The sequence below is a fragment of the Gobio gobio genome (genome assembly GCF_949357685.1).
Source record: "Gobio gobio genome assembly, chromosome: 13".
NCBI classification, from domain to species: domain Eukaryota; kingdom Metazoa; phylum Chordata; class Actinopteri; order Cypriniformes; family Gobionidae; genus Gobio; species Gobio gobio.
In genome coordinates, this window is record NC_137106.1 from 17,867,908 (window position 1) to 17,895,634 (window position 27,727).

A 27,727-nucleotide genomic window follows, 5' to 3' on the forward strand; every position below is an offset into this window, starting at 1 on the left:
TTGTACATAATAAGAATTATAGTGACTTTTCCCATGTTGGCAGACAGGGTCCTATTACTTTGAATATTCCTATAGCAGGTAAATAAAGAAATGTCAAGGTTGATTTATGGCTTGTCTGATTTTTAGGGTATGAGTACAATAAGTCAAGATTGAGAGGGTCTAATATACGATTTAAACGAACAGTGTGTCTATTTTAAATGTAATATGGAATTTAATTAACAATTAGTTAATTAGTAGTTCATAGGATTATATGTTATTCATTTATGTGTATGTATGTGTAAAATAAGTTGTTATCCTATGCACAAATAAATTAATTTAAATATTATTTTAAATAATTTTAAACTATACAACTACTTCTATTTTAATAATAACAAAAAGTGGCACACATATGATAGGATATTATAGTTTGGATTTTTTTTTTTTTTAAAGTTACGGCCCAGAATTATAGGCGAATAGGTGATTACTATTTTCAAAAAACAGTGCGTCTATTGTAAATTTAATATGGAATTTAATTAACAACCCTTATGGGATAATTTCCATTTTAAGCAGTTTTTAAATCAGTCTTCTGAGGATTATATGTTTTTAATGTATGTGTCAAATAAAGTTATTATCCTATGCAAACAAATAAATAAATGTAAATATTATTTTAAATTAATTATTTTAAACTATATGACAACTACTACTATTTTAATAAATAATAATAAAAACTGGCACAGATATGATACTGATGAGGAAACTATAGTTACTATAAGGATACTTTTAACTATACGACTACTATTACTATTTTAATAATAACAAAAACTATAAGGATACTATAGAGATACTATAGGATACTTTAAACTATACGACTAATACTACTATTTTAATAATAACAAAAACTGGCACAGATATGATAGGATATTATAGTTTGGATTTTTTTAATAGTTACGGACCAGAATTAGGCAAATAGGTGATTAACATACTCACAAAATCACAGCACCCACGAAGATAACAAAAACACAGACACACACACACACACCAGGCTTATGCCTTGCACTTTAATCAGGAGTGGAACTATAAATGTGCATTAATATCTTTTGTTCTTCTGAAGTCCATATAGGTCCATGTCCTTCTACCACCCATATATTACCGATCACTGCTGCCTGTGAAGAAGATTCTACAAACAAGTGAAAAAGTCATTCTTAAAACTCCATTAGATGAGTATATGGTCCGTTTGTATCCAGCTTCAGTACTTGTCGGTTTCCATACGTTCCATGTTTGACCTCTGTAACAGTGTCACTGTTCTTACAGGCAGAGACTTCACTTTGACAGAGCGACACAAAGCTGTCGTAAAGCTGCAAGCCTTCATCTTTCCCAATGTTGCCATGGTACTGCATCCCTTTTCCCTTTGGCTTTCCTCCAAGTGTGGCTTGGGGTACTATGAGAACACTGCCAGGGAGTGCAAGGACTGAGGTATACTTTCCAGATTCTGTCTCACAAAGCTTCATGTTCAGCAGAGTGTTCACTGAGACGGGGGGAAACAACTGTGAATTAAGCTCTTATTGAATAGCCTATACATTTAATTATATTTCAGAATTCATGCATACATAATGTTTCATTGCAAAATGTGAGACAGGAGCAATTGCATACCCATTTTGGGGATTATATCTTCAGTTGCACCTTTGAAAAAGCAGATGTAGATAACCATTCCCCTATTAATCTGAATAATCAGAAATACACTATACAGATCATCATTTGGACAAAAACGGGAATTAATTAATATTAATTATTTCATTATTTTTCTGCTACCTCAACCCATTCAGCTTCACTCTCAGCATCTGGAGGTTTGACCTGCAGTCGTGCATGCAGACACTGCTGGAGAATCACTCGCGCTTTCATGTCGTTATCTGTTCTCTCGGACATTGCAACGAAATAAGCCGACAAATGACGGCTGCGATGACTGTGACCAATTTACTTCCGAGATAATATAAATAATATATATATTTTTGAGCAAACCACTATTTCATTCGTTATGGAAATGAACTCTGGAACTACAGGGGTTCCGTTTCCGCGTGTGAAGCCAAACATTATACGTCATAAACATGAGACAGAGCGGCGCTACTTCACGACAATTCATGCCATACTTATTTTGAAAAACTTCACTGTATTTGACAATTTTAATGTTTTTTTAAATGAAGAAATTGGTGCTCCATCGTAACCGAGTGCTAAACGAGTTTGACATGGAAACCACAGCGGTGTCAGTCTTAGTTTTGTTCTTGATGAAGTGACTATACCATCATAGTCTGGGATCTTTATAAGCTTTACAAGATGTTTAAATTACACAACTACAACAATCTTTTGCAAATATATAAAATCTCCTCAAATATTATAGGCACACCGCTATTGCCTAGCAGATTTGTTCCATCACATCAAAATATTCATGAAATCCGTTTCAAGGTTAGTAAATCTCAGAATGACATTACTATTAATGTTTTATAGCATGTATTTTTTGTTTTATTTTTAAACAAAGATGCATAAGCAGAGCTACATTAAATTAAATTATAGACTGTAAATCTGTTGCATATTCTCACACTTTATTGTGTTTAGACTTCAGGTGCTGGTGAACGAGCTCTACAGGAGAGACAGAGGCAGCACATGGCTCGAGGTTTGCCCAAACAGAAGCCCATAGCTGGAGTCAAGGAGGTCATTGTTGTTGCATCAGGGAAAGGAGGGGTGGGAAAGTCCACAACAGCAGGTCTATTGTCTTTTGCATTAATTGACCTTTGTTTGTTTCATTCCACAATTATGTAACAATAAAAATATGCCTGGGTTAACTGCCAATATTTCTCTGAAACACTCATTTAGTTTAATGTCTTTACAGTGAATCTTGCTCTTGGACTTATGGCTAATGATCAGGTAACATGCAGAATCCAAATAACCGTATTTTAGCCACTGTACTAAATCCACATAATTATTCCAGCTGATTTGCCTTCAATGAAATCTTCTTACATGCCACTTTTACATGTAGAGTAAATCGGTGGGTATTCTAGATGCTGATGTCTATGGCCCTTCAGTTCCCAAGTTAATGAACCTAAAAGGAAACCCCGAATTAACAGACAGTGAGTGATGTGGCCACATTTGCATTGTAAACAAAAATAATAAAAATGGTCAGTCTGTTAGTCAGTCATGTCTATTTTGTCAATTATTTTCCTATTTATTTTCAGATAACTTGATGAGGCCGCTTGTAAATTTTGGAATTTCTTGGTAAGTACATTACTGAATAATAGTGCGACAATGCTATTTTATATAGACTACTATTTTAAAAATTTTGGGTCGATGATTTTTCAAATATTTTTGATAGTAGTATCTTATTTTCCTCAGCATGGCTGAATTTATTTGATAAAATACAGTAAAACAGTAATATTGTGTATTATTATTATTATTTTTTTTTTAAAGGGACAGTGTACATTAATCAACATTCATGAATGTAAATGTACCCAAATTAGCCCAAAGGCTAGTTTTCATTGGTAGTCCCTTTGGCAGATGTTATTAGACCCAAAAACTAGAGAGAAAAAAACAACAACAAAAATAACAACAGTAGTAAAAACCAAAACTTGTAAACAACACTGGAAGAATACAATTAAACACACATCAAAAAAAAAAAAATATGTATTATTATTATTATTACATTTTTAAAAGAATGTTTTTTTTTTAAATAATATATTTGAAAATATATTTATTCCTGTAATGTCAAAGGTGAATTTTCAGCAGCCATTACACCAGTCTTCAGTGTCACATGTTCTTTCATAAATCATTCTAATATGCTGATTTGCTGCTCAAGAAACATTTTTTATTATCAGCGTTGGAAACAGTCTGAACGGCTTAATATTTTTGTGGAAACCATGATCCTTTTTTTCAGGATTCTTTGATGATTAGAAAGTTCAAAAGAACAGCATTTAAAAATATATATATATTTTTTAACATTATAATCTTTTTGTAACAACATATCTTATTTTAATGCGTCTTTGCTGAATAAAAGTCACTTGCTGAATAACTGTCATTTTTGATCATCTGTGCTGAATAATTTTTTTTATTTATTTTGAAAACAAACAAGCAAAAAATCCCACTGACCCCAAACTTTAAGTTATAAGTTATATTTTATTTTCTGCAAGTCTTACAGTTCGCTTCCCTGTCCTCTACAGCATGTCAATGGGCTTTTTGGTTGAAGAGGTTGCACCTATTGTGTGGAGGGGTCTGATGGTGATGTCAGCTATTGAGAAACTCATTAGACAGGTGTGTAATTTAGATTTAGAAATTTCTGTTGATAAGGGGATTCATCAAATATATATATATATTCTCCATTGTCCTCATCCAGCACAAATAGATGTAAGTTCAATTTCCATTCATTGGCATATCATGAATTGTTTCCATGCAAAATTGTGTCATTTTCTGAAGTCTAAGAAAATGATCCAATTTACTCAACATTGTTATTTCTTTCACTACTGTAATGACTTTTCCCTTGCAGGTAGACTGGGGGAATCTGGATTACCTTGTGATTGATATGCCACCTGGAACTGGAGACGTCCAACTGTCAATTACTCAGAACATTCCTATAGCAGGTAAATAAACAAATGTAATGGCAGATTTATGGTCTGAAAGAAAATTTTTACCTAATGTCAGTCACAACACAGCACCATGAATTTTTCAGATTCGGATTCTCATTTAAGGTTTGATTGTCATTTCTTCTACAAATGGATGCATTAACATTTTCTAGTATTCAGAACATTTATTATAAAATCAGTTTTTACTGCTCTAAATCACAATCTAAGTAGTAATTGACAGGTTTACTCATTAAATGACAAGACTTTCTGTGTACTTTATGCGGACTTATTCAGTTTCACCTCTCAGGTGCTGTGATAGTGTCCACTCCTCAAGACATTGCCTTGCTAGATGCACGAAGAGGTGCCGAGATGTTCAGAAAGGTTAACGTTCCGGTAAAGCATTTGCTTTTGTATTTAAAGGTTATACCTTTTCATTTATTTATAGTGTAAATAACTACGTTAAAGCAATGTGACAGTCCATTTTTTTATTTGGTTTATAAATATACATTTAATATGTGAATTGATTTTTCAGGTGCTGGGTTTGGTTCAAAACATGAGTGTTTTTCAGTGTCCCAAATGCAATCATCAAACACACATTTTCGGCTCAGATGGGGCTAAAGAGCTGGCTCATACCCTCGGTGTTGAGATGCTTGGTATAGTCATTCATCAAAAATATCACTTTATGATTGATTGTTTAGCATTTAAGCACATTTATCAAAAACTGTGACATTTATGAAATATAATACATAATATGAAGTCAAATTGCATGTCATTCGATTTAGCCAATCTGTGAGGACACACGGTTTCTCTGTTTTCACTGCAGGAGACATTCCTCTTCATCTTAACATTAGAGAGACGTCAGACAAAGGACAGCCTGTGGTTGTGTCGTCCCCAAATAGCCCAGAAGTAAGTGGATCATAATGGACTCCTGTCTTGCTTTTCATTGTTTTCCATGATGGTAGTTATTGTAAGCCTTTCAGGATCTTTGGGTGGCAAAATATGGCACAACACCACTTTGGTAGCATGTATTGATAAATTATAAAATGTATGTATTATTATATTATTTCTCAAACCATTTCAGTAGCATGTTTATTATAAAAATTTCAAACGACACTAAGTGAACTGCTCTCACTTGTGCAACATACAAGAGACTGAACGTTACATGATCCAATGCCCCAATATATGTAAATATGTGCTGTGCGCTTTCCTCTGAACAACAAAATAAGCACAACAAAAATGACAGCAGTGAGAAAACAGCAGATAAGAAAGCATCTGATCATAGTGATATGGATGTTTACACAAGCTCTGCAATTCACCGGCATCATGTTGACAGACGACAGATGCGGTAAAATTACACAATTATAGTGATAGTTTGATTATAGTCAAAAGTATATTTGAGACTATAGACTATATAGATCTGTCTATGTGAGACTATAATTTGAATAAATCTCCTTTTTTGCATGACACATTGACATTACTGTACAAAATGGCTCCTGAACATTGTATAAGCATTCATTTCATGTGTTATAAAACAGAAGAGAGGCTCTCGGGAGTCCTTCACATAAAAATCAGTCTACAGGTTTTCATAGACAACCTTGGAAGTTGTGGAAGGTCTTGTTTTTTTAAAGTTCTGTTACAAGCTGTTCACACATTGGCAATATAAAAGTAATGAAAATTTGTTTAGCCGCTTTAAATATAGGTATATATATATATATAGTGAGGAAAATAAGTATTTGAACACCCTGCTATTTTGCAAGTTCTCCCACTTAGAAATCATGGAGGGGTCTGAAATTGTCATCGTAGGTGCATGTCCACTGTAAGTGACATAATCTAAAAAATTTTTTTCCAGAAATCACAATGTATGATTTTTTTAACTATTTATTTGTATGATACAGTACATAAGTATTTGAACACCTGAGAAAATCAATGATAATATTTGGTACAGTAGCCTTTGTTTGCAATTACAGAGGTCAAACGTTTCCTGTAGTTTTTCACCAGGTTTGCACACACTGCAGGAGGGATTTTGGCCCACTCCTCCACACAGATCTTCTCTAGATCAGTCAGGTTTCTGGCCTGTCGCTGAGAAACTTGGATTTTGAGCTCCCTCCAAAGATTCTCTATTGGGTTTAGGTCTACAGAGCCACTCCTTGGTTATCCTGGCTGTGTGCTTTGGGTCATTGTCATGTTGGAAGACCCAGCCTCGACCCATCTTCAATGCTCTAACTGAGGGAAGGAGGTTGTTCCCCAAAATCTCACAATACATGGCCCCGGTCATCCTCTCTTTAATACAGTGCAGTCGCCCTGTCCCATGTGCAGAAAAACACCCCCAAAGCATGATGCTACCACCCCCATGCTTCACAGTAGGGATGGTGTTCTTGGGATGGTACTCATCATTCTTCTTCCTCCAAACACGTTTAGTGGAATTATGACCAAAAAGTTCTATTTTGGTCTCATCTGACCACATGACTTTCTCCCATTACTCCTCTGGATCATCCAAATGGTCATTGGCAAACCATGACGTCTTTGTGTATTACCAACAGTAACCTTGGAAACGGTGGTCCCAGCTCTTTTCAGGTCATTGACCAGCTCCTCCCGTGTAGTTCTGGGCTCATTTCTCACCTTTCTTAGGATCATTGAGACCCCACGAGGTGAGATCTTGCATGGAGCCCCAGTCCGAGGGAGATTGACAGTCATGTTTAGCTTCTTCCATTTTCTAATGATTGCTCTAACAGTGGACCTTTTTTCACCAAGCTGCTTGGCAATTTCCCCGTAGCCCTTTCCAGCCTTGTGGAGGTGTACAATTTTGTCTCTAGTGTCTTTGGACTGCTCTTTGGTCTTGGCCATGTTAGGCTGCATTCACACTGCAGGCTGAAACGACCCAATTCCGATTTTTTTGCCCTTATGCAACCTGTATCTGATCTTTTCACGACAGTCTGAACGACACAGATCCGATCTTTTCAAATGCGACCCAGGCCACTTGGGTATGTGGTCCAAATCCGATACATATCCGATCTTTTGAAATGCGTCTTCAGTCTGAACTGCCAGGTCACATGTATCCGACCCGCACGTCGTTGATACGCGACAAACGTCATCATTGTACGTTGAAGTAGGTGGGAATGAGAAGATAAACAACTATGTACCGACGTTGCTACCACTGCTCCACAAAACGCCATGGCCAAAAACCTTGCTCTCCTCCTCTTTTTTTAATTTTCTTCTTAACATGAGAAGGTTGTAATGGTGCTGGCTTCGTTGCGAAAATAACTTTAATAAAGCTAAACGAACTCCAATGCTGACACCCATATTTGGCTACTCCCGTAAACAACAAGTGACATCGTTGACCGTTGAGTACTCTTCTGCGCATGCGGGTCACTTCTGGGTCATTTAACGTTCACACAGGAGATCACAAAAGGTCGCATTTAATTGGAAATGTGAACGGCCTTGCAAAAAAATCAAATTTTTTCAAAAAATCGGAATTGAGCATTAAGCCCTGCAGTGTGAACGCAGCTTAGTAGTTGGATTCTTACTGATTGTATGGGTTGGACAGGTGTTTTTATGCAGCTAACGACCTCAACCTAGACATGTGCCGGTAAACGGTAATACGATATACCGCAATAATGAACATGCACAATATTGTTATCGTGGGCACTTCAAAATACCGTGAATAATTATTTATTACGAATTATTCAGATTTTTAGAATGTATTTTAAGAATACTTTACCCATCAACCTTTTAAAATGAACAACGCGTCAAAGAGGAACGCGCACTGATGTAAACAGACCGTTCATGAGCCGAGCACATGGCGGAACGAGTGAAGACGCACTGAAGTGCACATTCACTTTCAGACAGCAGAGGGCGCTGATGGAACAGCAGAAATACAGCCGTTTCCCCAGTAACCACAATCCGGTGCTCGTCATCACATAACCTAATCCTTAAAGACTTAAAGTCATTTTCAAACTTATTTTTTTTTTTTTAAATCACATGCCCTAGATATTGTTTGAATATGTTCTGACTGTTGTTCAATCACATACTTTACAATATGGCTCCATTATTTAACATTAGTTCATTCATTAACAAACTGACAATGAAAAATACTTCTAAAGCATGTATTAATCTTAGTTAAATGTACATTTCAGCATTTAATAACACATTATTAAAATCAAAAGTTGTAACTGTATTATTTAATGGACCTGAGCTTACACTAACAGTTGCTTTTTTAAACTAACATTATCAAAGAAGAATAACTTCTGTAAAAATGTAGCCATTCGCTCTTTGTTAATGTTAATGCATTAACTGGTGAGACATTATTGTAAAGTGTTACCTATTGTTCTGTATAATTCTTTAGCACTTTAATCTGTTTCAAATATTTGTTTACTTTATACATTTTTGTGTATTGCTTTATTGTATTTAAATGTTTGGTTCTTTTGTTATAAGGAAGTTTTTAAACCTGTTATAGTATGACAACACTTTTTTTGCAACTTTTTTTAAAATATCGTGATAATACCGTATACCGTGATAAAAACTTCAGCAATTAATCGCAACATGAAAATTTGATACCGGCACATGCCTACCTCAAACAGGTGCATCTAATTTAGGATAATAAACGGAGTGGAGGTGGAAATTTTAAAGGCAGACTAACTGGTCTTTGAGGGTCAGAATTCTAGCTGATAGACAGGTGTTCAAATACTTATTTGCAGCTGTATCATACAAATAAATAGTTAAAAAATCATACATTGTGATTTCTGGATTTTTCTTTTTAGATTATGTCTCTCACAGTGGACATGCACCTACGATGACAATTTCAGACCCCTCCATGATTTCTAAGTGGGAGAACTTGCAAAATAGCAGGGTGTTCAAATACTTATTTTCTTCACTGTATATATATATGAATACTAAATGATATTTCTCAAACCACTTGTGTTGAGATAAATGGCACAAATGACAATATAAATATTGTATATTTATTGTACATAATATATATTTTTACTTGAACTTGAAAGTTTAAAAGAGCATGGACATTTTAGACACAATTAAAGCTAAAAATAACCTAAACAACAGTCATTCAAAAAATGATTCACTAATTTTCTAAAGTAGTTATGCATATCTGTTTTGCAGGCCGAAGCTTACAGAAGAGTTGCAGCAGCTGTAGTACGGCAACTGGCGAAGCATCCAAGTTAAATTACTTCCACATTTAATCTAGTCTTGGTGACTTGAGGAAAATATCAGTATTGTATAATTTTGTCCTAAACAACTTATTAACCCATTTAAATTGGGAACACATGCTTATTATAATGTTATAATTTATGTTCTTTATTTATAGAGACATGCTGGTAATGTTATTTACAGGCATTCAAATAACTAATAAAATATTTTTGGGGGAAATGTATGATTTTATCACAGAGTTTAAGTTACAAAATAATTAAAATAAGACCTGCCTGCAATTCTGTTCATTAATATAGTGTCCCCTTTAGTGTGAAAATCTAAGGTGTGGATCTTTTCCCACCAGAATAGTTGTTTACCCGGAAGGAACTGGGATAAAGCACAGATTTAGTGTTGCTTCAATGTCAATGATGTGTCATTCCAGACTCTTTCTCTCAACATAAAAGATGGGCATTACAGGTCTTAACCACTTGATGGCACTGCAAACGTATTCATACATCTTATTGTGCTTTGTGTTTGATTTAAAGTGAAACGAGCTAAATTAGGCCTTTTCGTTAAACTGTGACTTTTCCTATTATGGTAGTTAACATGATTGGACTCTTTTCTTACTTAACTCCATTTAATAAAGATAAATGGTGCCAGTCCAGTAGGAAAGTGGGATGAAGTTTTCACGGGTTGAGAAAAACAGGGTCACTTCCTGCATATTTTCACAGCTCCCTTGACTCAGCTGAAACAGCCGTATTCAGTCCACCCCTGTGTAACAGGCCAGACAGACCAGTCTGTGATTCATCACCGCAATGAAGCTATTTTGCTTTCTTTTAGTGTCAATTGCTTAACTGTTCCCAGAAGGCCGACCCCGGAGTTTCAGCTGTACAATGACCTCAGCTGAATTTGGACAGTTACACATTTGGTGTTATTTATTTTCTCTTTGTTTTCATGTTAAAGGAAGCGTTATCCCGATAGCATGCCTTGTCTGATGTCACTGAGTGCAGTGGTGTGACTCTGCCATGAGTGTTTTATTGAGGTGTGTAAACAGCAAATAAATGAGATGAGGAATTCACCAAAATTCTGTTTGGGATTATTGTCCCGGAAAGGAAATTTCACAATGATCCTAGTTCAGACAACTTCCACTATCTGTTTGTCAGAGTCTAAGATGGCATATTCAGATTACTTGACAAGAAACTTGATTGAGCATGTTTCAGGTAATGCCCAGTTTTGCTGGAAATGGATTTCTAAAAAAAAAAACACGTCCCAGTGTCCTTGTGGTGTTATCAGTGGCGTTATAAAAGCAGACTTTGCCCCATGTGGTAAATACGGCTTATGGCTTCTACTTCCTAAGGCAATGGAAAAAAAATCAATAATTAAATGGGGTAGCTGTGCAGCCCAAGAGGACAGAGGACAGTCTTATTTCAGTGTCCTCTTTGATTCATGAGCAGACACTGTTAATAGAATAAGCTGAGGTGCAAACAAAAGAGATTTAAGGAGAAATCTTCATTTATTTATTTATTTATTTAATTTATGAATTTTACTCAAGAAAGATAACATGGAATGCATGTTGTTGGTCCCTTGACTGTAAATTGTTCTATTTACATTATTTAGAGTAAAACTGAACACACGTTTCAGTCAGATACATGATCAAATGACCTGCAACTAAGCTCTCTCTACATTCTTATGCAGGCTACATGGCTAAAGTATTGGCTTTATGCCTGTATATTGGCTGAAATGGAGATCTGCACATGTATAATAAAAGACATATGTATAATTGATTAAAATTATGTAAGGTACATGCCTTTTGGGGCCAAGATTTTGCAGCTCCCCCTCTCTGGATGAGCTTGTCATGGGTTGAGCTTGACCTCCAGGTCCACCTATGGATCTAATGGGTTGAGGGAGTTATGGGTAGGGTCAGGGTGTGTTTGGACCTTTTAGCTCCACTCATTACACCTAAATTACATCTAGAAATGGAGAACTGGACTACATGTTCCACCCATGGCTGTGCAGCGATCAGCCTCTCAAAAAATTTGCAAAAATTGTACCAATTGTAAGGAACAGCTTGTCACTCGGGTAGTATATGGGTACATATTATTACTCTACGGTAGGTTTGAACTTAGTTTAGTTTTAAGTTTTAGTAATTTTCTTTTTTTTTCTCTTTTTTTTTATAAAACATTTCTATACAGCTTTAATTTATTTTTTAATTAATTTCATTAGTAATATTACTAACATTTCGTTTTTGAAGTGTGCACCATAAAGATTTTTTCAATATTTTGTACACTACCGTTCAAAAGTTTTTGGATGGTAAGATTTTTAATGTTTTTAAAAGAAGTCTCTTCTGCTCACCAAGGCTGTATTTATTTTATTATTTTAAACAACAACTACAGCAAAAAAACAGTAATATTGTGAAATTTTATTAAAATGAAAAATAACATTTCTATTTGAATAGATTTTAAAATGTAATTTATTTCTGTGATAGCGAAGCTGAATTTTCAGCATCACTACAGTCTTCAGTGTCACATGATCCTTCAGAAAGATTTTGCAACATACTACCGTATGGGGTCGGTAAGAATAAAAAAAAAAAAACAATTGGGGGGAAAGAATTTAAATAAATTTATAAATGTATTCAGCAAGGATGCATTAAATTGATCATAAGTGACAGTAAAGACATTCATAATGTTGCAAATCTTTCTATTTCAGATAAATGCTGTTTTTTTTTACTTTATACTCATCGAATAATCCTGAAAAGAAAACTGTTTTCAACATCTAATATGCAAATCATCATATTAGAATGATTTCTAAAGGATCATGTGACTGAAGACTGGAGTGATGATGTTGAAAATTCAGATTTGCCTTCACAGGAATAAATTGCATTTTAAAATATATTCAAATAGAAAACAGTTATTTAAAATTTTTAAAATATTTCACATTACTGCTATATTTTAAGCCCTGGTGAGCAGAAGAGACTTCTTTTAAAAACATTAAAAAAATCATAGCCTCCAAAAACTTTTGACCGGCTGTGTATATTTAGAGCTTTCCTATTTTATTTATTCTGTAAAGTGGGATCTTTCTCCACCTGTCAGCTTAAATATCTACCAACTGAAGTTCCTCCCATTGAAAATACTCATAGGAAGCATGTACTAGAATTCTTCAGCACTTATTAAATGTTTCATCCTAGCTAAAAACAGCATTTTTAAGCTCTATAGTTTAAGATCAGAGAGACATTTTGATAATATTCCATGTGCGGCTGTACTTATTTGCATGCTATCTCTCCTGAAGCCTTTTCTTCAGTGACCCGGAAACCCAGCCCTTCCCACAATCCCAAGCGTGGATCCATAACCATGGCAATGTAGCTTTGCTGCTGCTCAGGGTAAATAGCAGCAGCAGCTGGTTCCAATTGCACTGCAGTGCAAGAGAACAGGAGGGGGACGATGTATGCTTAAAGAAGCGTCTGAGAGTTGCTTTTAATTCTCTAGCATTGGTCTTTACAATAAACTTCAGGGACATCTCTATAAGCAATATTAGCCGTATAAAATTATAATATAAGATGCAGTTTGTGTAATTGATTAGTCATTTATTTAAAAAACTTGGGGGAGACCATTTACCTAAGCTCTTGGCTATTTTAGATTACACTAAATCAACAGCGATGACTAGCCTAATCTTGCACAATCAGGCTTCACACAAAGGGTGTGGACACCAACGCTTCTCAGCAAGACTCCAAGCACAGCTGACAGTGAATCTGCAGATCTGAGGGGTGTTGGAAGGAGATTTGGGGGTGGGGGGAAGGTAAATAATTCATGATGTAAAAAAGAGAGAGGGAAGAGATTTAAAGGAGGCACGGCCAGACACATTAGAGAGGTTTGATGCTGAGCGTTTGATGTCCACATGTTTGTGTTTTGTGAGCAGTAGCTGCCCTAATGAACATTAATTACTGCTGCTCTGCATACAGCCTGTGTTGGGGAAGTTCAATCATTACTGAATTCTGTTCAATTACTGTAGCATGATAACTTAAAAAAAAAAAAAAAACAATAATTAAATCTCAATTAGTACTTTAGAATGAGGGATTTTATTGTTGACTAAAACTTTTTGTAAAAATATGCTCCGTAATTTAAATGAAGCTGAAATAAAATCACAAAAAATTCTAAAACTAAAATGAAACACAAAATATAAAAGCCAATGTAAAATATTTATAGTCTGGAGTACCTATAGAGTAGTATTGCGTCCTTAATATCTCCGAAGAGTCTTTAGCTTTATCATAAAAGACAGATATGAAGATTCTTTCCGAAAAAAAGCTGAACTCATGAAGGCCTGCAATGGGCGGAGCAAAAAAATCTCGAGCACACACACGCTCCCTGGAAAACTTTCAATTCACTATATGTTCGTGTTGTTTACATGCACTTACGTTCGCCGACTGCCAACAAAACATAGACATTTGATGCAGTTTCACTCACCGCCTGGGGTTTCGAACAACACAAACACACTTGCAGAACTCCATTGCTGCTCTGGAAAAACAAACTGCATCCACTGTTTCCTTAACACTGTGTTATTCGGGAAGCTGAACAAGGTTATATTTCCCTCACAACCAGAAACACACTTCTTTAGTGACATTGTTGATTTCGTAGTCAAAAAAGCTCTCGCTCTGGTTGATGTGCACATGCTCATCTGGGAGAAGTGCACATACAAGGGATTCTGCCCTTAATGACTTCATAAAGGGCCATACTCGAAAAAAACTTTCAGAAACTTGTTTGAATCCTGAAGGAGTGTATTTGGCACAGAAATGCTCTGTGATATGTCCAACTCGTGTTTTGAAATTTTGGCCATGTTTTACATGAGAATCCAACTCTTTAACAGTGTAAATAAGTCGTTCATAAAATAGCATTAGATACCTCCCCCCGTTAATACATATAGTATTTTAATCATACTAAAATAGCACTGTTTGAATCCAGAATGACACAAAAATAGATATTTCTTGGCAAACAGTTTCAATGGAATGAATGTTTTTAGACTAGAGGAAGTGTTGGCTGCACATGGCTGATGGCAGTAACATTTGAATGTCAAATACAGATACAATCATGATGACATTGTGATGAAATACACTCTGCAGGCTTTGAAATCATTGTTCAACAACAAAACAAGCTTTGGATGAAAGAGGTGTTCAATTATCTGATTTACGTATAATTTGATTTGAATTTGGTATATCCAAAGAAACCTGAATTTTTTTTTTCAACATTGATAATAAGAAATGTTCTTCAGTACCAAATCAGCATATAACAGTGATTTCTGAAGATATGACAATGAAGACTGGAATAATTCATCTTTGCCATTAAATTAAATTCCCTTTTATGTAAATGTATTAAAATAGAAAACAGTGGTAACACTTTATTTTAGGGTTCAATTGCTATTAACTAGTTGCTTATTAGCATGAATATAACTAGGATATTGGCTGTTTATTAGTACTTATAAAGCACGTATTAATGCCTTATTATGCATGACCATATTCTACATCCCTTAATCCCACCCAATACCTAAAATTAACAACTTCCTAACTATTAATAAGCAGTAAATTAGAAGTTTATTAAGGCAAAAGTCATAGTTAATAGTGAATGTTTTCCCCATATTAAAGTGTTACCAAAACAGTTGTTTTAAATTAGAATATTTCACAATATTATTGTTTTTACTGTATTTTTGATTAAACCAATGCAGCTTTGGTGAGCGTAAGATACTTCTTTCAAAAACAAAAAAATCTTACTGATCTTTTTGAACTTTTGAATTGTATATGCAGTAATATGAAATATGAAAACATGTAATAGAATACAAATGATTTGAAGCAAAAAAAATTCTACCCCCTAAAAATTAAAATATAAGTTTTTTTTTTTTTTATTAATAGTGGTGCCAAATTTACAACCTGCAGTGATAGGTTTCATTGCACTTTCTTTAAATGGATGGAAACAAAAATGTTGTTAACCACATGACAAAACAATGATTTCAGACCCAAAGTGGTCTGACTGACCATTTGCATTTACAAAAGAAGAAACTTGACATTTGTGTTGTATCTCGGGACAGGGAGGGGCCGACCGGTGACCACAGTAGGCGTTGTCTGAGGAACAGATGTGCTCTAAACCAGGGGTTTTCAAACTTTTTGTGTGTGTGGACCACTATTTGTAATCAAAAAATTTTGCGGACCACCTCATAACACACATAATAAAATATGTCTACACACAGTCCTACCTGAATTATTCCGCACCTCTAAATAGGCTTACTAGCACTAAAACTATAACTATTCATCACATCAGTAGCCTACAACAGGCTTGTTAAAAGAAAGTTTACTGCAGACAACGGCTGCTACATATTTAATTTATTTATTCTGGCTCATAGATGCATCCGACTCACTGTCAATCTCTTAATTTTTTGTAACTTCTGCCTCTGTCTCTTTGACAGATAGAACCTGTTGCTATCCACCGATCCATAACTGCACTGAACTTGAACGTCACGGCCGAGCGCCACTAGCCTATTTTTGTAATCGCACAATAACTTGACAATTAAATACAAATGTTATATCAATATAGGCCTACATATTCTTTTTACTTTTTATTTTTTATGGGAATTTCCTGGTAAAATGAAGGTAAAAAAATATTATTTTATTTTATTTTATTTTGCCTTTCCACGGACCACCTGCAGTACCCTCACGGACCACTAGTGGTCCGCGGACCACAGTTTGGGAATGACTGCTCTAAACAATAGATTTGTTGAACAGAGAATTATTTTATAAAACACAAGCACATCAAACACGAGAAGCAGCAGTGTGGGCTGACCCACCTTTATTTCTTAATCAGACATACCTAGTTCTACTGGTTAGTTGCAGGGGATCTCTCTGCCTGCTACACATATACCAATTCAAAATCTTTTTAGGTATGAGCACTGAAGGAGTATGGGGTATTAAATTATTTTGGATATGCTAGTGTCTGAAGCACAACTGAAACTCAAAATAAAAAGGAAAGAAATGTAGCTATGATATAATTTTTTTTCAAACCAATTTCAAATAAAGGCTCATAATTATGGGATCGTATGGGTCAGTTAACGTGGTAAACAATGTAACCTCTGGGTACAAAAAAACAAATGTTTGCTAAGTAACTACAGATGTTTGCTAAGTTCATTGTAAGCTTACACACTCTCTATGAACACTCATTGACATATTGATGAAGTAAAGGTATGATAAACTAGTTCATGATAAAAGCTCTGATGGGCTCAGAAATGACTTTAAATGTAGGCCTAACTTTAGACTTTGTGCCAAATCTTTCCATTAGATAAAAATTGTGCAAACAGGATAAGACCAGCCTCCCTAACCTGTGGTGTTTTCTGTTCCGTTGAAATAGCAGCTGAGCATTCACACAAACTGGCCAGACCAGAACAGAGCTGGTTTAAATAAAGTAAAATAGAAGAGATGTTGCAATAAAAATATTCCACAACTTAAAATATGCAAACAAATATATGTTAAAATATCACTTATATATTATCACATATGTATCACTCAGATAGATATCTATCTATCTATCTATCTATCTATCTATCTATCTATCTATCTATCTATCTATCTATCTATCTATCTATCTATCTATCTATCTAGATAGATAGATAGATAGATAGATAGATAGATAGATAGATAGATAGATAGATAGATAGATAGATAGATAGATAGATAGATATGCTTTTGTAATGGTTTATTTATTCCTTGCTTTTACTTACTTGTTATTCTCGCTATAGCATAGATCACATTAAGATATCATAAAGTATTAACCTACATGATCCCGAGAAGGAATCGTGAGCGCGCGTCGTGCCCCCGCGGTGAGCGAAATGGAAAAGTTAGTGTGGAGAGAGTGAGTGAGAGCCGGATCTATCCGTCGCCATTACTGACTGGAATGAGAGGGGAGGGGATGGCTCTCCGATTGCACGCATACCACTCTTACGGCTGGAAAGGCTGAAAACAACCACTTTAGGGAAAATTAGCCGATTATTCCAATCACCCACGGAAAACACAACCAAACTGGAATTTGTTTCGAAGTCGCATCCGTGGAAATTAAAGGAAATAGTTGGAATGCCACCTCCTAGCTGTGGTGTCGGGAGCTGGGAGCGACCATGTTAGGTAGGGGAATGCACACGGAGTGTGTGACTTTCTAGTATGCTTTTTGTCGTTTGCTTTACTGAATTTGGTAAATGTGTGATTTTTTTTCTATGTGTAAGCGATAGTTGTGTAGCTTTATGTAAATGCACAGATTTGCCTGTCTCGTCTACAGTGGGTTGTATCGGTGTCACACTTAACTAGCTCTGGCTAACTGGGAAGCTAACAAGCATCTAATGCCTTGTTAGAAGCAAGGCCCGTGTCGATGCGAATACAAATAAGCATATTAAAACACACTAAATGGATCGAAATCACCTTGTTGTTTAATACAACAATCGCGTGTGTGTAATTAATTTGCTGCGATAAAACTACTCTGACGTGAAATTCTAATCCTGGGATTTAAATGCAGTGAATACTATTGGGTTGAGGTGTTTCGAAGTGAACGATACACAAATTCTTAACAATCTTGACCCCACATTCAGTTCGTTGTCATAGCAATCATTGCGAATAATTCACTCGACTAGTTCTGGGAATCGCAGTGTAGCTCGCGACTCGCCGTAACAATAGCGCTGGTGCTCGCGTGCTGGTCGGAATTCCTCCTCACCTTCAGCAGATGCTTCTGTCTGCTTTACATCCTCGCTTGTGAAATACAGCCCGCCGTCATTTACAAACGCTTTTCAGACTCTGATGTCAAGTGTTTCCGCGATTTAACGCTCGTGAGGTCCAGTTTGTGGTGTCACAAATGCGTCGTTATTTATGACATTCACAACACAAAGGGATAATTAAAATGATTTTTTGGGTCATCATTTACTCCAGAGTTCCTACCGCCATGGCTAAATTGCAAATATATGATCATTTCAAAAAGTGTTTACTAGACCTGAAAAAAAAATAAGTCATGGACATTTCAAAAGTGAGATTATTTGCGATATTTCATCAATTAGGGATTGGTCTTGTATAGTGTGAATCGATTTGTGAGCCGATTGTTCTTTGGAGTCGGTTCTTTTCAATGAATTGGCCAAACCGGTTCACAGAATGGTCTGAAAGATTCATTAGAGAATTTGTGCTAATCGAAAAGTCCTTTAAAATTATCTATACAGTAATGATAAATGACTGAAATGGTATGGGGATACGTACAAAAATCTGCATGAGTTTATTTTTTACTGCGGAACACAGAATGACAGCCTCAGTTATCATTCACTTTCATTATGTGGAAAACCGATGCAATGAAAGTGACTGTCATTCTGTCTAACGTCTCCTTTTGTGTTCCACTGAAAAAAGAAAGTCATACAGGTTTGGAACGGCACGAGGATGAGTAAATTATGACTCATATTTCATCAATGCATCTCATACTCTTTTTAAAGATCCACTTCAGTCTTTATATAGCTCAATATTGAGTATATTTACATTTATGCATTTGGCAGAAGCTTTTATCCAAAGCGACTTACAGTGCCCTTAATACAGGGACATAAGCATATTATGCTCCCCTGGAGCAACATGGAGTAAAGTGCCTTGCTTAAGGACACACTGGTGGTGACCACTGGGATCGAACCAGCAACCTTATGCGTATCAGTTCCATGGTTTAACCCACTGGACCACCATCTCAGTATATGCATATTCAGAAGCGGTTATAGTTATGCAATCAGTGCCGACACTGAATTTAATGGCATTTTAATTTGGGATTTCTTGCAGTTATTTTGTTTATCATGAACAGAATGCTCTGAAGCATAAATTAGTTAATTGTTGCCTTATTTCATTTATTTATCAGTACAAAGCTTGTCACTGTCAATGACAAGTATAGCTTACATAATTAAAAAATAAACTTGGGTACATTCAGTGAAAGTTTATTCCAGTGAATGAGCTTGTGCCACAGTGTCGCTACTTCTATTTATATTAAGTTACATATTTCCACTGTTTGAGCTAGTTGAACTGTCATGGTACAGGAGCTCAATAGTCAGATGTGGATCATTGTGAAATTTTGTACCCAGAGCGGTTGTGGTTGTGTTTGCAGACTTTAAAAAGAGTATTAAAATGCAAATGCCGTGACCAAAATATTACTATTCTCTAGGGATGCTCCGATCGATCGGCCAGAGATCGGTATCGGCCGATAATCATATTTTATGACTCGATCGGTACTCACTAACTTGGCCGATCTCAAGAAACAAATCGCAATTTGATGACGTCATCGCGTGAGGGCGTACATGACGCGTGGGGTATTAGCAGTAGCAAATATTTAAACCAGAGCTTTGAAGGCAGAAGTGGAGAACGGTTCCATGTGAACAGCAGTTGAACACGGGTCAGTCGGTCCTAAGGGATGGGCGAACACCGTTCAGAAGAATAGCGGAGTACGCAGAGTGAGCTGATGCAGGGAAAGTGCATGATACAATTTGTCCTAAACATGACACATGCTTTATATTAAGGGCTTTAAAATAACTGGCAAGATATTGTTAACGCGTAACTTATAGTTTAAAGCAGCTTGTCCTGTCACTGTCAGACGCTCTGAGAGATACTTGTGCTGACAGACAGACAGATAAATACCTGCGGTGTTTAATGAGTTTGAAATGTGGTGCTTTCCTCAGTGCATAACTTACATGTCACAGGGATATTCTCTAAAATTCACATTCCAGGGGCTAAATATCACATAATTGGGATCTCTTCAACCCGCGGACATGAAAAACAGCAAGCGGCAACAGTGTTGAAGTAGCACAATTCCGCGGGAAATTGCGGACTTGGCAACACTGATCCGCGCCAAACAGACGGAGAGCTATAGGATGGAACGCAATAATTCTGACTAAAGTATACATATTTCTAAAATATTTGTTGTTGGACAATACATGTGCCATATGTAGAATTTTAAACCTACAAGTATGTATATTTTTATGGAAGTGACCATTATAATTGGGTAATCAAATATAGGCTAATATGCTTTTGTTTTTATTTTCATTTATAGTTCAGTGAATTAAAAAACAAAATGATTAATACATGCCTATATTACATTCACTGTATTTGTTTATAGCCTTCTATATCAACATTGTTTTTAGGACATCATTGGGCAGGATGTGAATAGATTTTTTTTTTTTTCAATTAGAAAAACATAGAAAATACCTCCCTATTAAGTATCCTGATATGCATAGTATTATGCAGAAACCCCATTTAAAAGGCATATTAAAATGTTCACTGTATACTGAATAATTTTTGTGATTATTTAGTACCCTGTTAAAACAAGTTACATTACAGTACATAATTACCATACAAAATTAAATGAAAAATATAATAATCTGATAAAAAGGTTAACAGTGATCAGAGAGCTTACAAATCAGTGAAGCATTGGAATCGGGATCGGTATCGGCCGATCATCATGACAAGAAATCGGTACTCGGTATCGGCAGCAAAAATCCTGAACGGAGCATCCCTACTATTCTCAATCGTTTTGCCTTAAATTTCAGCTATCAATAATTATGTTGGCTTATTATTCACGGCTTCAATTTTGGGTTGTGATTGTGTCTATGTTGTTAACAAAGTTATCAAATGCAGAATTTTAAATGATGAGTGTTCTGCTATTGGAAACATTAAGCTTTATCTTATTGTTGACTAATTTAATATTTTTGTATTGCAGGAAGGTGATAGGAGGAGAAAGAGCAGTCGTGCGGGACAGATGATCCAGATTAAAGCTACGTCGGCTTATTGAAAGTGAGACATGGAAATGTGCCTGCACTAGCAAATGGAAGTACATGCTTGCCTTGCCGGCATACTTTGCTTAGTGTAACAAGCAATGAGAGGGGCAATATAATGGCCAAGAATAAGGAGCCCCGTCCGACATACGCTGTCAGTGTCGTTGGGCTCTCAGGCACTGAGAAGGAGAAGGGCAACTGTGGTGTAGGTAAATCCTGCCTATGCAACAGATATGTGCACCCCAGTGCGGACTGCTACTACTTAGAGCACACTTCTGTGTTGAGCACAATTGACTTTGGAGGGCGTGTTGTGAACAACGATCACTTCTTATACTGGGGTGAAGTGTTTAATCGAGGGGATGATGGCCTCGAGTGTAGAATTCAGGTTATCGAGCAGACTGAGTTCATCGATGACCAGACCTTCTTGCCTCATCGGAGCACAAACCTGCAGCCTTACTCGAAACGGGCTGCAAATACGAAGCTTCAGTCTGCTGAGAAGCTGATGTACATTTGCACAGACCAGCTTGGGTTGGAGCAGGATTTCGATCAGAAGCAGATGCCTGATGGCAAGCTCAACATCGATGGCTTTGTATTGTGTATAGATGTAAGCAAAGGATGCAATAGAAAATTTGATGACCAGATGAAATTTGTCCACAGTCTTTATTCTCAAATTTCCAAGACGAAAAAACCCGTAATCATCGCTGCGACGAAATGTGACGAATGTGTCGAGCAATACCTGAGGGAGGTTCAGACGTTTGTTACAGGTAAAAAGAATCTCATGTTGGTGGAAACATCAGCTCGAGCATCTGTGAACGTGGAACTTTGTTTCAATGCTCTGACACAGCAGATGGACAAAACCCGAGGTAAACCCAAAATCATCTCTTATTTGGAAGCATACAAATCCCAGAGACAATTAGTAGCTTCGGTCTCAGACAAGTTTGAAAAGCTCATCGTTCAAACTGTCAGAGATTATCACACAAGCTGGAAAATTGTCAGCAATAAGTTGAAAAGCCACCCAGACTATGAAGAGTACATCAACTTAGAAGGCACCAAGAAGGCCAGAAACATCTTTTCAAAGCACATAGAACAGCTGAGACAAGAGCATATCAAGAGGCGGCGTGAGGATTATCTTACCAGTCTGCCAAAAATTCTTAATAAGTTGCTTAACAACCTGGAGGAAATTGAGACGCTGAGTTGGACCGAGGCTCAGAGCCTTATGAAGAGCAGGCATGAGTTTCAATACTGTTTCATTGAGTTAGAACAAACGCCATGGTATGAGACCGACCACCTTAATAAAACCGACGACAGAAGAGTCCCCTTCGATATCCTCAAAACCATGGAAGGAGAGAGGATTTATCAAAACCACGTCCAGCATTTGATATCTGAGAAGAGGCGGTTGGAGATGAAGGAGAAATTCAAGAAGACGCTGGAGCGAGTGCATTTCATTAGCCCTGGCCAACCGTGGGAAGAGGTCATGTGCTTTGTCATGGAGGATGAGGCGTACAAGTACATCACTGAGTCAGATCGCAGGGATGTTTACAGTCGCCATCAGCAGGAAATAGTTGAAAGGGCCAAAGAGGAGTTTCAGGAAATGCTTTTTGAGCATGCAGAGCTGTTCTATGACCTCGATTTGAATGCGACCCCGAGCTGTGACAAAATGAGTGAGATTCATGCCGTACTTAATGAGGAACCTAGATACAGAGCTCTCCAGAAACTGGCCACAGACAGGGAGTCACTTTTACTGAAACACATTGGGTTTGTCTATCACCCCACAAAAGAAACGTGCCTCAGTGGCACGGCCTGCGTCGATCTCAAAGTTGAGCAAATCCTTGCCAACAGGCTAGTTCAGCTGGATCACGGCCGCTCGAATATCTACTACAACAGTGCCAACATTGATAAGGTTAACTTGTGTCTCGTAGGCAGAGAAGGATTGGCGCAGGAGCTCGCAAATGAAATTCGAGCTCAGTCCACTGATGATGAATACACCCTTGATGGGAAAATCTATGAATTAGACCTTTTGCCTGTGGATGTCAATTCTGGCATGCTTTTGAACCATTCCTGGATATCGACTTTCAAGCCCCATGGGTTCTTTTGTGTCTTCAGCTCTATAGAGTCGCTTAATTACATTGGTGACCGTGTAAGCCGGATACGAGTTGAGATTGCCCAGAGCAGAAGGGATAGGTATAGCCAGCCAGTGCCATTCATTCTCATTCTAGCAAATCAGCGAGAAAGTGTTTGCAAAAACATGCCTATTTTAAGGCATCAGGGCCAACAGCTTGCAAATAAGCTACAGTGTACTTTTGTAGATATACCCTCCGGCACTTTTCCCAGAAAGTTTAATGAGTCTCAGATAAAACAGGCCCTCAGAGCTGTGTTGGAGGGAATGAAGCACAATTTCGACATGATGAGCCCCATGCCCTCAATTAAAGATCTCTCTGAGACAGATTTACGGATAGTCATGTGTGCCATGTGTGGAGATCCATTCAGCGTGGATCTCATTCTCTCACCGTTCCTGGACTCGCATTCCTGCAGCGCCGGACAGCCCGGGCAGTGCAACACGTTGATCCTGGACAAAATCATCGGCGACAGTCGCAGACGCATACAGGTCACTGTGATCTCCTACCACTCCTCAATTGGAATCAGAAAGGACGAATTGGTGCATGGGTACATTCTTGTTTACTCAGCAAAACGAAAATCTTCCATGGCTATGCTGAGGGCGTTCCTGGCTGAAGTCCAGGATGTCATTCCAGTTCAGCTGGTGGCCATTACGGACAGCCAGGCAGACTTCTTTGAGAATGACTCGATAAAAGAGCTGATGACTGAAGGGGAACACATTGCCACGGAAATTACTGCTAAGTTTACCGCTCTCTATTCGTTGTCCCAGTATCACAGGCAGACAGAAGTTTTCACGCCGTTTTTCAATGAGGTCCTCGAGAAGAAGAGCAACATCGAAAGCTCCTTCATGTTCGACAACAGCAGGGATGGACCCGGCACCGGTGAAGATGTCTTTCCACAGTCACCTCATAGCCATTCACCTGCCTACCAATACTACCCTGACTCCGAGGATGATGGGGAGGGACCGCCACCTTACAGCCCGATAGGCGATGATGTGCAGCTGCTGCCTAATCCTAGTGAACGGAAGTACAGAATTGACCTAGAAGGAAACGAGTACCCGGTTCACAGCACCCCTCTTGGTGATCACGAGCGTAACCACAAAGTGCCTCCCCCAGTAAAACCCAAGCCCAATGTGCTGCCCAAACCCAATGTTAAGAAGCTGGACCCCAACCTTCTGAGGACCATTGAGGCCGGAATGAGGACCTCCAGGTGGACGCGAAGTCCAATGATGGGTCACGGCGATGACCTTGAAGCATCCGACAACTATGCAGAGCCGGCTGACACTCTTCTCAAATTGAAAGGCTTCAGTGATGACATATACGCAGTACCGGAAGACGCGCATAGCAGATCTGGCAAGATCCGCAACTCGTTCGGTGGACTCGCTCTGCACGGGGATGAGGAGAATGGCTTTGACTCCATGTCTAAGTCTCAGGCTGGCAGAAGGCCTTCTAAGTATAAACATCGTTCCAAGATCCTTTTCAGCAAGACAAAAGCTTATCAAAGACGAGTGCACTCAGATGTAAGTGACGATGAGTCGGGGCCTGCCATGCAAAAGAAGAAGAAAGGAAGGGGCAACCGAGGAAGTGAAGAAGATCCGCTTCTCTCACCAGTGGATCCTTGGAAAGGAGGGATAGACAATCCAGCCATTACATCAGACCCAGAGCAGGAGGATAAGAAAATGAAGAAAAAGAAAGCACCAAAGATCAAGGAACCCAAAAAGGTGAGCTAGTATTATGTACTCAATTATTACTTTAAACTGAAATGAGTATGAATTGATTAGGATTAGGTTCCGCATAGGCTAATATTATAGATTTTTGTGTCGATATTGTGTATTTAATTGTGCATGCTTGTTTCTCTTATTTTAAGATATAGATTACCTTTGCTGTAATCTAAAGCGCACTTAGAATTAATCTATAAAACAATTTTAATAACACTTTTAAATCTGTACATTTTAATGTTGTGATTCCTGAATTAAAATTAAAATGAGTAAGTTTAGGTTTTAGTATTTAATTAAACTTATTTGTTTAGACAAAATAGTATAACATTTTAATATCATCATTTGCCAGAATTTTCATATCTGTGCACCCTATAAAAGATTTCCAAAAGATGTTCTATTATTTCTAAGATGCTTATGAGGAAGATGATTATAGAAAATAATTTCCAACACTCTAACAGCAGGCACATAGAAATGTGATTGTCGTCAGTATGCATTGTAGTGATCAAAGTATGTAATGTCATCTTTTCTCAACAGACAAAGACAATAAAGGCCACAAAGCCATTGTACCCACCAACCCGTAGGAATTGGGAGAGCAACTATTTTGGAGTGCCTCTTCAGAACTTGGTCACTCCTGATAGGCCCATACCTTTGTTTATTGAGAAGTGTATTGACTACATTGAGCAAACAGGTAAGTTTCCTGTTTTTCTAAAGCTGAATATCTAAATAGCATCTGAAAATGTGTAAACTCTCTTTTCAGTTCTCCATTTGAAGGCGGTTTGAGAATTGTATCGTTCTTGAGTTTTGCAAGCATAAGTGATTTTGATTCATTCATTTATTTAGTACAGGGGTTCTCAACCCTGGTCCTCGAGGCCCACTGTCCTACAGAGTTTAGCTCCAACCTTGATCAAACTCACCTGCCTGTAGCTTTCTAGTAATCCTGAAGAGCTTAATTAGCTGTTTCAGGTGTGTTTGATTAGGGTTGGAACTAAACTCTGCAGGACCAGGGTTGAGAACCCCTGATTTAGTAGATTGCAGTTTTAGTAACATTTACTAAAAATTGGTCGTTCCTGGTCCTGTGGGGCCTAACTGAAAATTGTACATTTGTGCGTTTCACTTTGCATACTTTGTGAGCCTGATACAGACTATATTTTAAAGCACAGGAAATTCTGTATGCGGTTCAAATACCATCAATGAGTAAATGAATGAAATCCATTACTCTGAGGTAATAAATTCTGACACAACAGGAAGTTGATAGGCAGGGGAGGAGGGAAGTCCATCTGGTAAATGATTGAATGGATTTTTATGGCACGTGTTATGATGATCTAATTTTTCCCAGAGCACTTTGTTCAGTTAGATTGTGGTTTGAATTTTCATGGACTCTGCAAGTGATGTGTAAACACTGAGGCCCAGCATATATCGTAGCCACGGGCTAGGTTTAACATAATTTATGGACATGACCATATTTGGACCCAAACAAAGTCTGCTTCATATGCTTAAAGCAGTGATAGAGGCCTTTTTTGACTGTTGCTGTTTGTTTGCTTACAACATGCCCTTCAGTAGTTTGTTCTGTAACTGTGTTCAATGGAAACTCTGACTAACACGGCTGTCAATAAACCCAGCCGACCAGTAATATAGCTTGAGGTTTCATTAGTGAGTAGGTGACACCCGCATACTGTTGTTCAGGTTGGTTGTGGCTATAGATCAGTGAAACTCGTGCATGGATGACATGCATTGATGTGGTTTCTTAAGGAAATTATTAAGCTGCTGTTTGTGGTTGTGGTTTTTATGGTATGTACTGGAAGTGGGCAAAGTGTCTGTGGTGAGTCTAATGCTGGGCCAATTTGCTGGTTGAACTGGTTATGTGTATGTGTGGCCATACACCCGTGAAGCCTATACGTGATGATCCAAAACACCTTTTTTTTTTTTGTTGCTCATCTCCTTGTTTTGATATCATATAGTGATGTGTGCACTGTTAATGTGCGGGACTGTTGATTTTGTTGGTGAGTGGCTTCTTTTTGTGACATGCAGGTTTGTGGACTATAGGGAAGCATTTAGCATTATCATCTTGCTTTACAAATTGGTGTAATTTATAAAATTATAAAGGCACAATATCAAAGTTTCTAAAATTCGAAGCCAATTTCATAGAATTTTCATATTATTGCTGAGGGCCGATAAATGGATGCTCTTGAAATTCGACACAAGTTTGTCTTACAACATAAGACAAAACAAAAATCATGCATTTTAAATGCTACAGGTGACAACACAACATGTACAGTATTAAAAATGGATATTATTTTGATATTTGCAAAAGAGTTAAAACAATTGTTAATTTGTAATAAATTAAAGTTTTTTTCCTTGAGAAAAATAGATATGTACTGTCTTGATG

The 27,727-nt window shown here is 37.3% G+C and overlaps 3 protein-coding genes across 3 annotated transcripts in view; 2 read left to right on the forward strand and 1 right to left on the reverse strand.

The window, feature by feature from the left end:
- Window positions 1–895: 895 nt before the first annotated feature.
- On the reverse strand, window positions 896–2,075 carry dtd2 (D-aminoacyl-tRNA deacylase 2). Its single transcript, XM_079832934.1, has 3 exons — window positions 1,789–2,075; window positions 1,630–1,699; window positions 896–1,504 (listed from the first exon to the last, which is right to left on the reverse strand). The coding sequence occupies exons 1-3, from the start codon at window positions 1,900–1,902 to the stop codon at window positions 1,182–1,184; spliced, it is 507 nt and encodes a 168-aa protein (XP_079689060.1). The 5' UTR covers window positions 1,903–2,075; the 3' UTR covers window positions 896–1,181.
- nubpl (nucleotide binding protein-like) lies at window positions 2,045–10,971 on the forward strand. Its single transcript, XM_079832933.1, has 11 exons — window positions 2,045–2,436; window positions 2,587–2,734; window positions 2,861–2,895; window positions 3,008–3,098; window positions 3,204–3,243; window positions 4,182–4,272; window positions 4,505–4,598; window positions 4,888–4,973; window positions 5,113–5,233; window positions 5,404–5,486; window positions 9,693–10,971. The coding sequence occupies exons 1-11, from the start codon at window positions 2,308–2,310 to the stop codon at window positions 9,753–9,755; spliced, it is 981 nt and encodes a 326-aa protein (XP_079689059.1). The 5' UTR covers window positions 2,045–2,307; the 3' UTR covers window positions 9,756–10,971.
- Window positions 10,972–17,566: 6,595 nt separating this feature from the next.
- Window positions 17,567–27,727, forward strand: part of arhgap5 (Rho GTPase activating protein 5) — a 49,604-nt gene continuing 39,443 nt past the window's right edge. Inside the window, exons 1-3 of the mRNA XM_079832680.1 lie at window positions 17,567–17,865; window positions 21,455–25,344; window positions 25,876–26,029. Coding sequence (XP_079688806.1) covers window positions 21,628–25,344; window positions 25,876–26,029 — 3,871 coding nt within the window. The 5' untranslated portion in view covers window positions 17,567–17,865; window positions 21,455–21,627. The remainder of the gene's footprint in view (window positions 17,866–21,454; window positions 25,345–25,875; window positions 26,030–27,727) is intronic.

Coding starts and splice junctions, on each gene's coding strand:
- nubpl (XM_079832933.1), top strand. CDS start 2,308: ATGTTTAAATTACACAACTACAACAATCTTTTGCAAATATATAAAATC. Junction 2,735..2,860: donor GGGAAAGTCCACAACAGCAG/GTCTATTGTCTT, acceptor ATGTCTTTACAG/TGAATCTTGCTCTTGGACTT. Junction 4,599..4,887: donor TCAGAACATTCCTATAGCAG/GTAAATAAACAA, acceptor TTCACCTCTCAG/GTGCTGTGATAGTGTCCACT.
- dtd2 (XM_079832934.1), bottom strand. CDS start 1,902: ATGTCCGAGAGAACAGATAACGACATGAAAGCGCGAGTGATTCTCCAG. Junction 1,700..1,788: donor GTGAAGCTGAATGGGTTGAG/GTAGCAGAAAAA, acceptor CTGATTATTCAG/ATTAATAGGGGAATGGTTAT. Junction 1,505..1,629: donor AGATATAATCCCCAAAATGG/GTATGCAATTGC, acceptor CCCCCGTCTCAG/TGAACACTCTGCTGAACATG.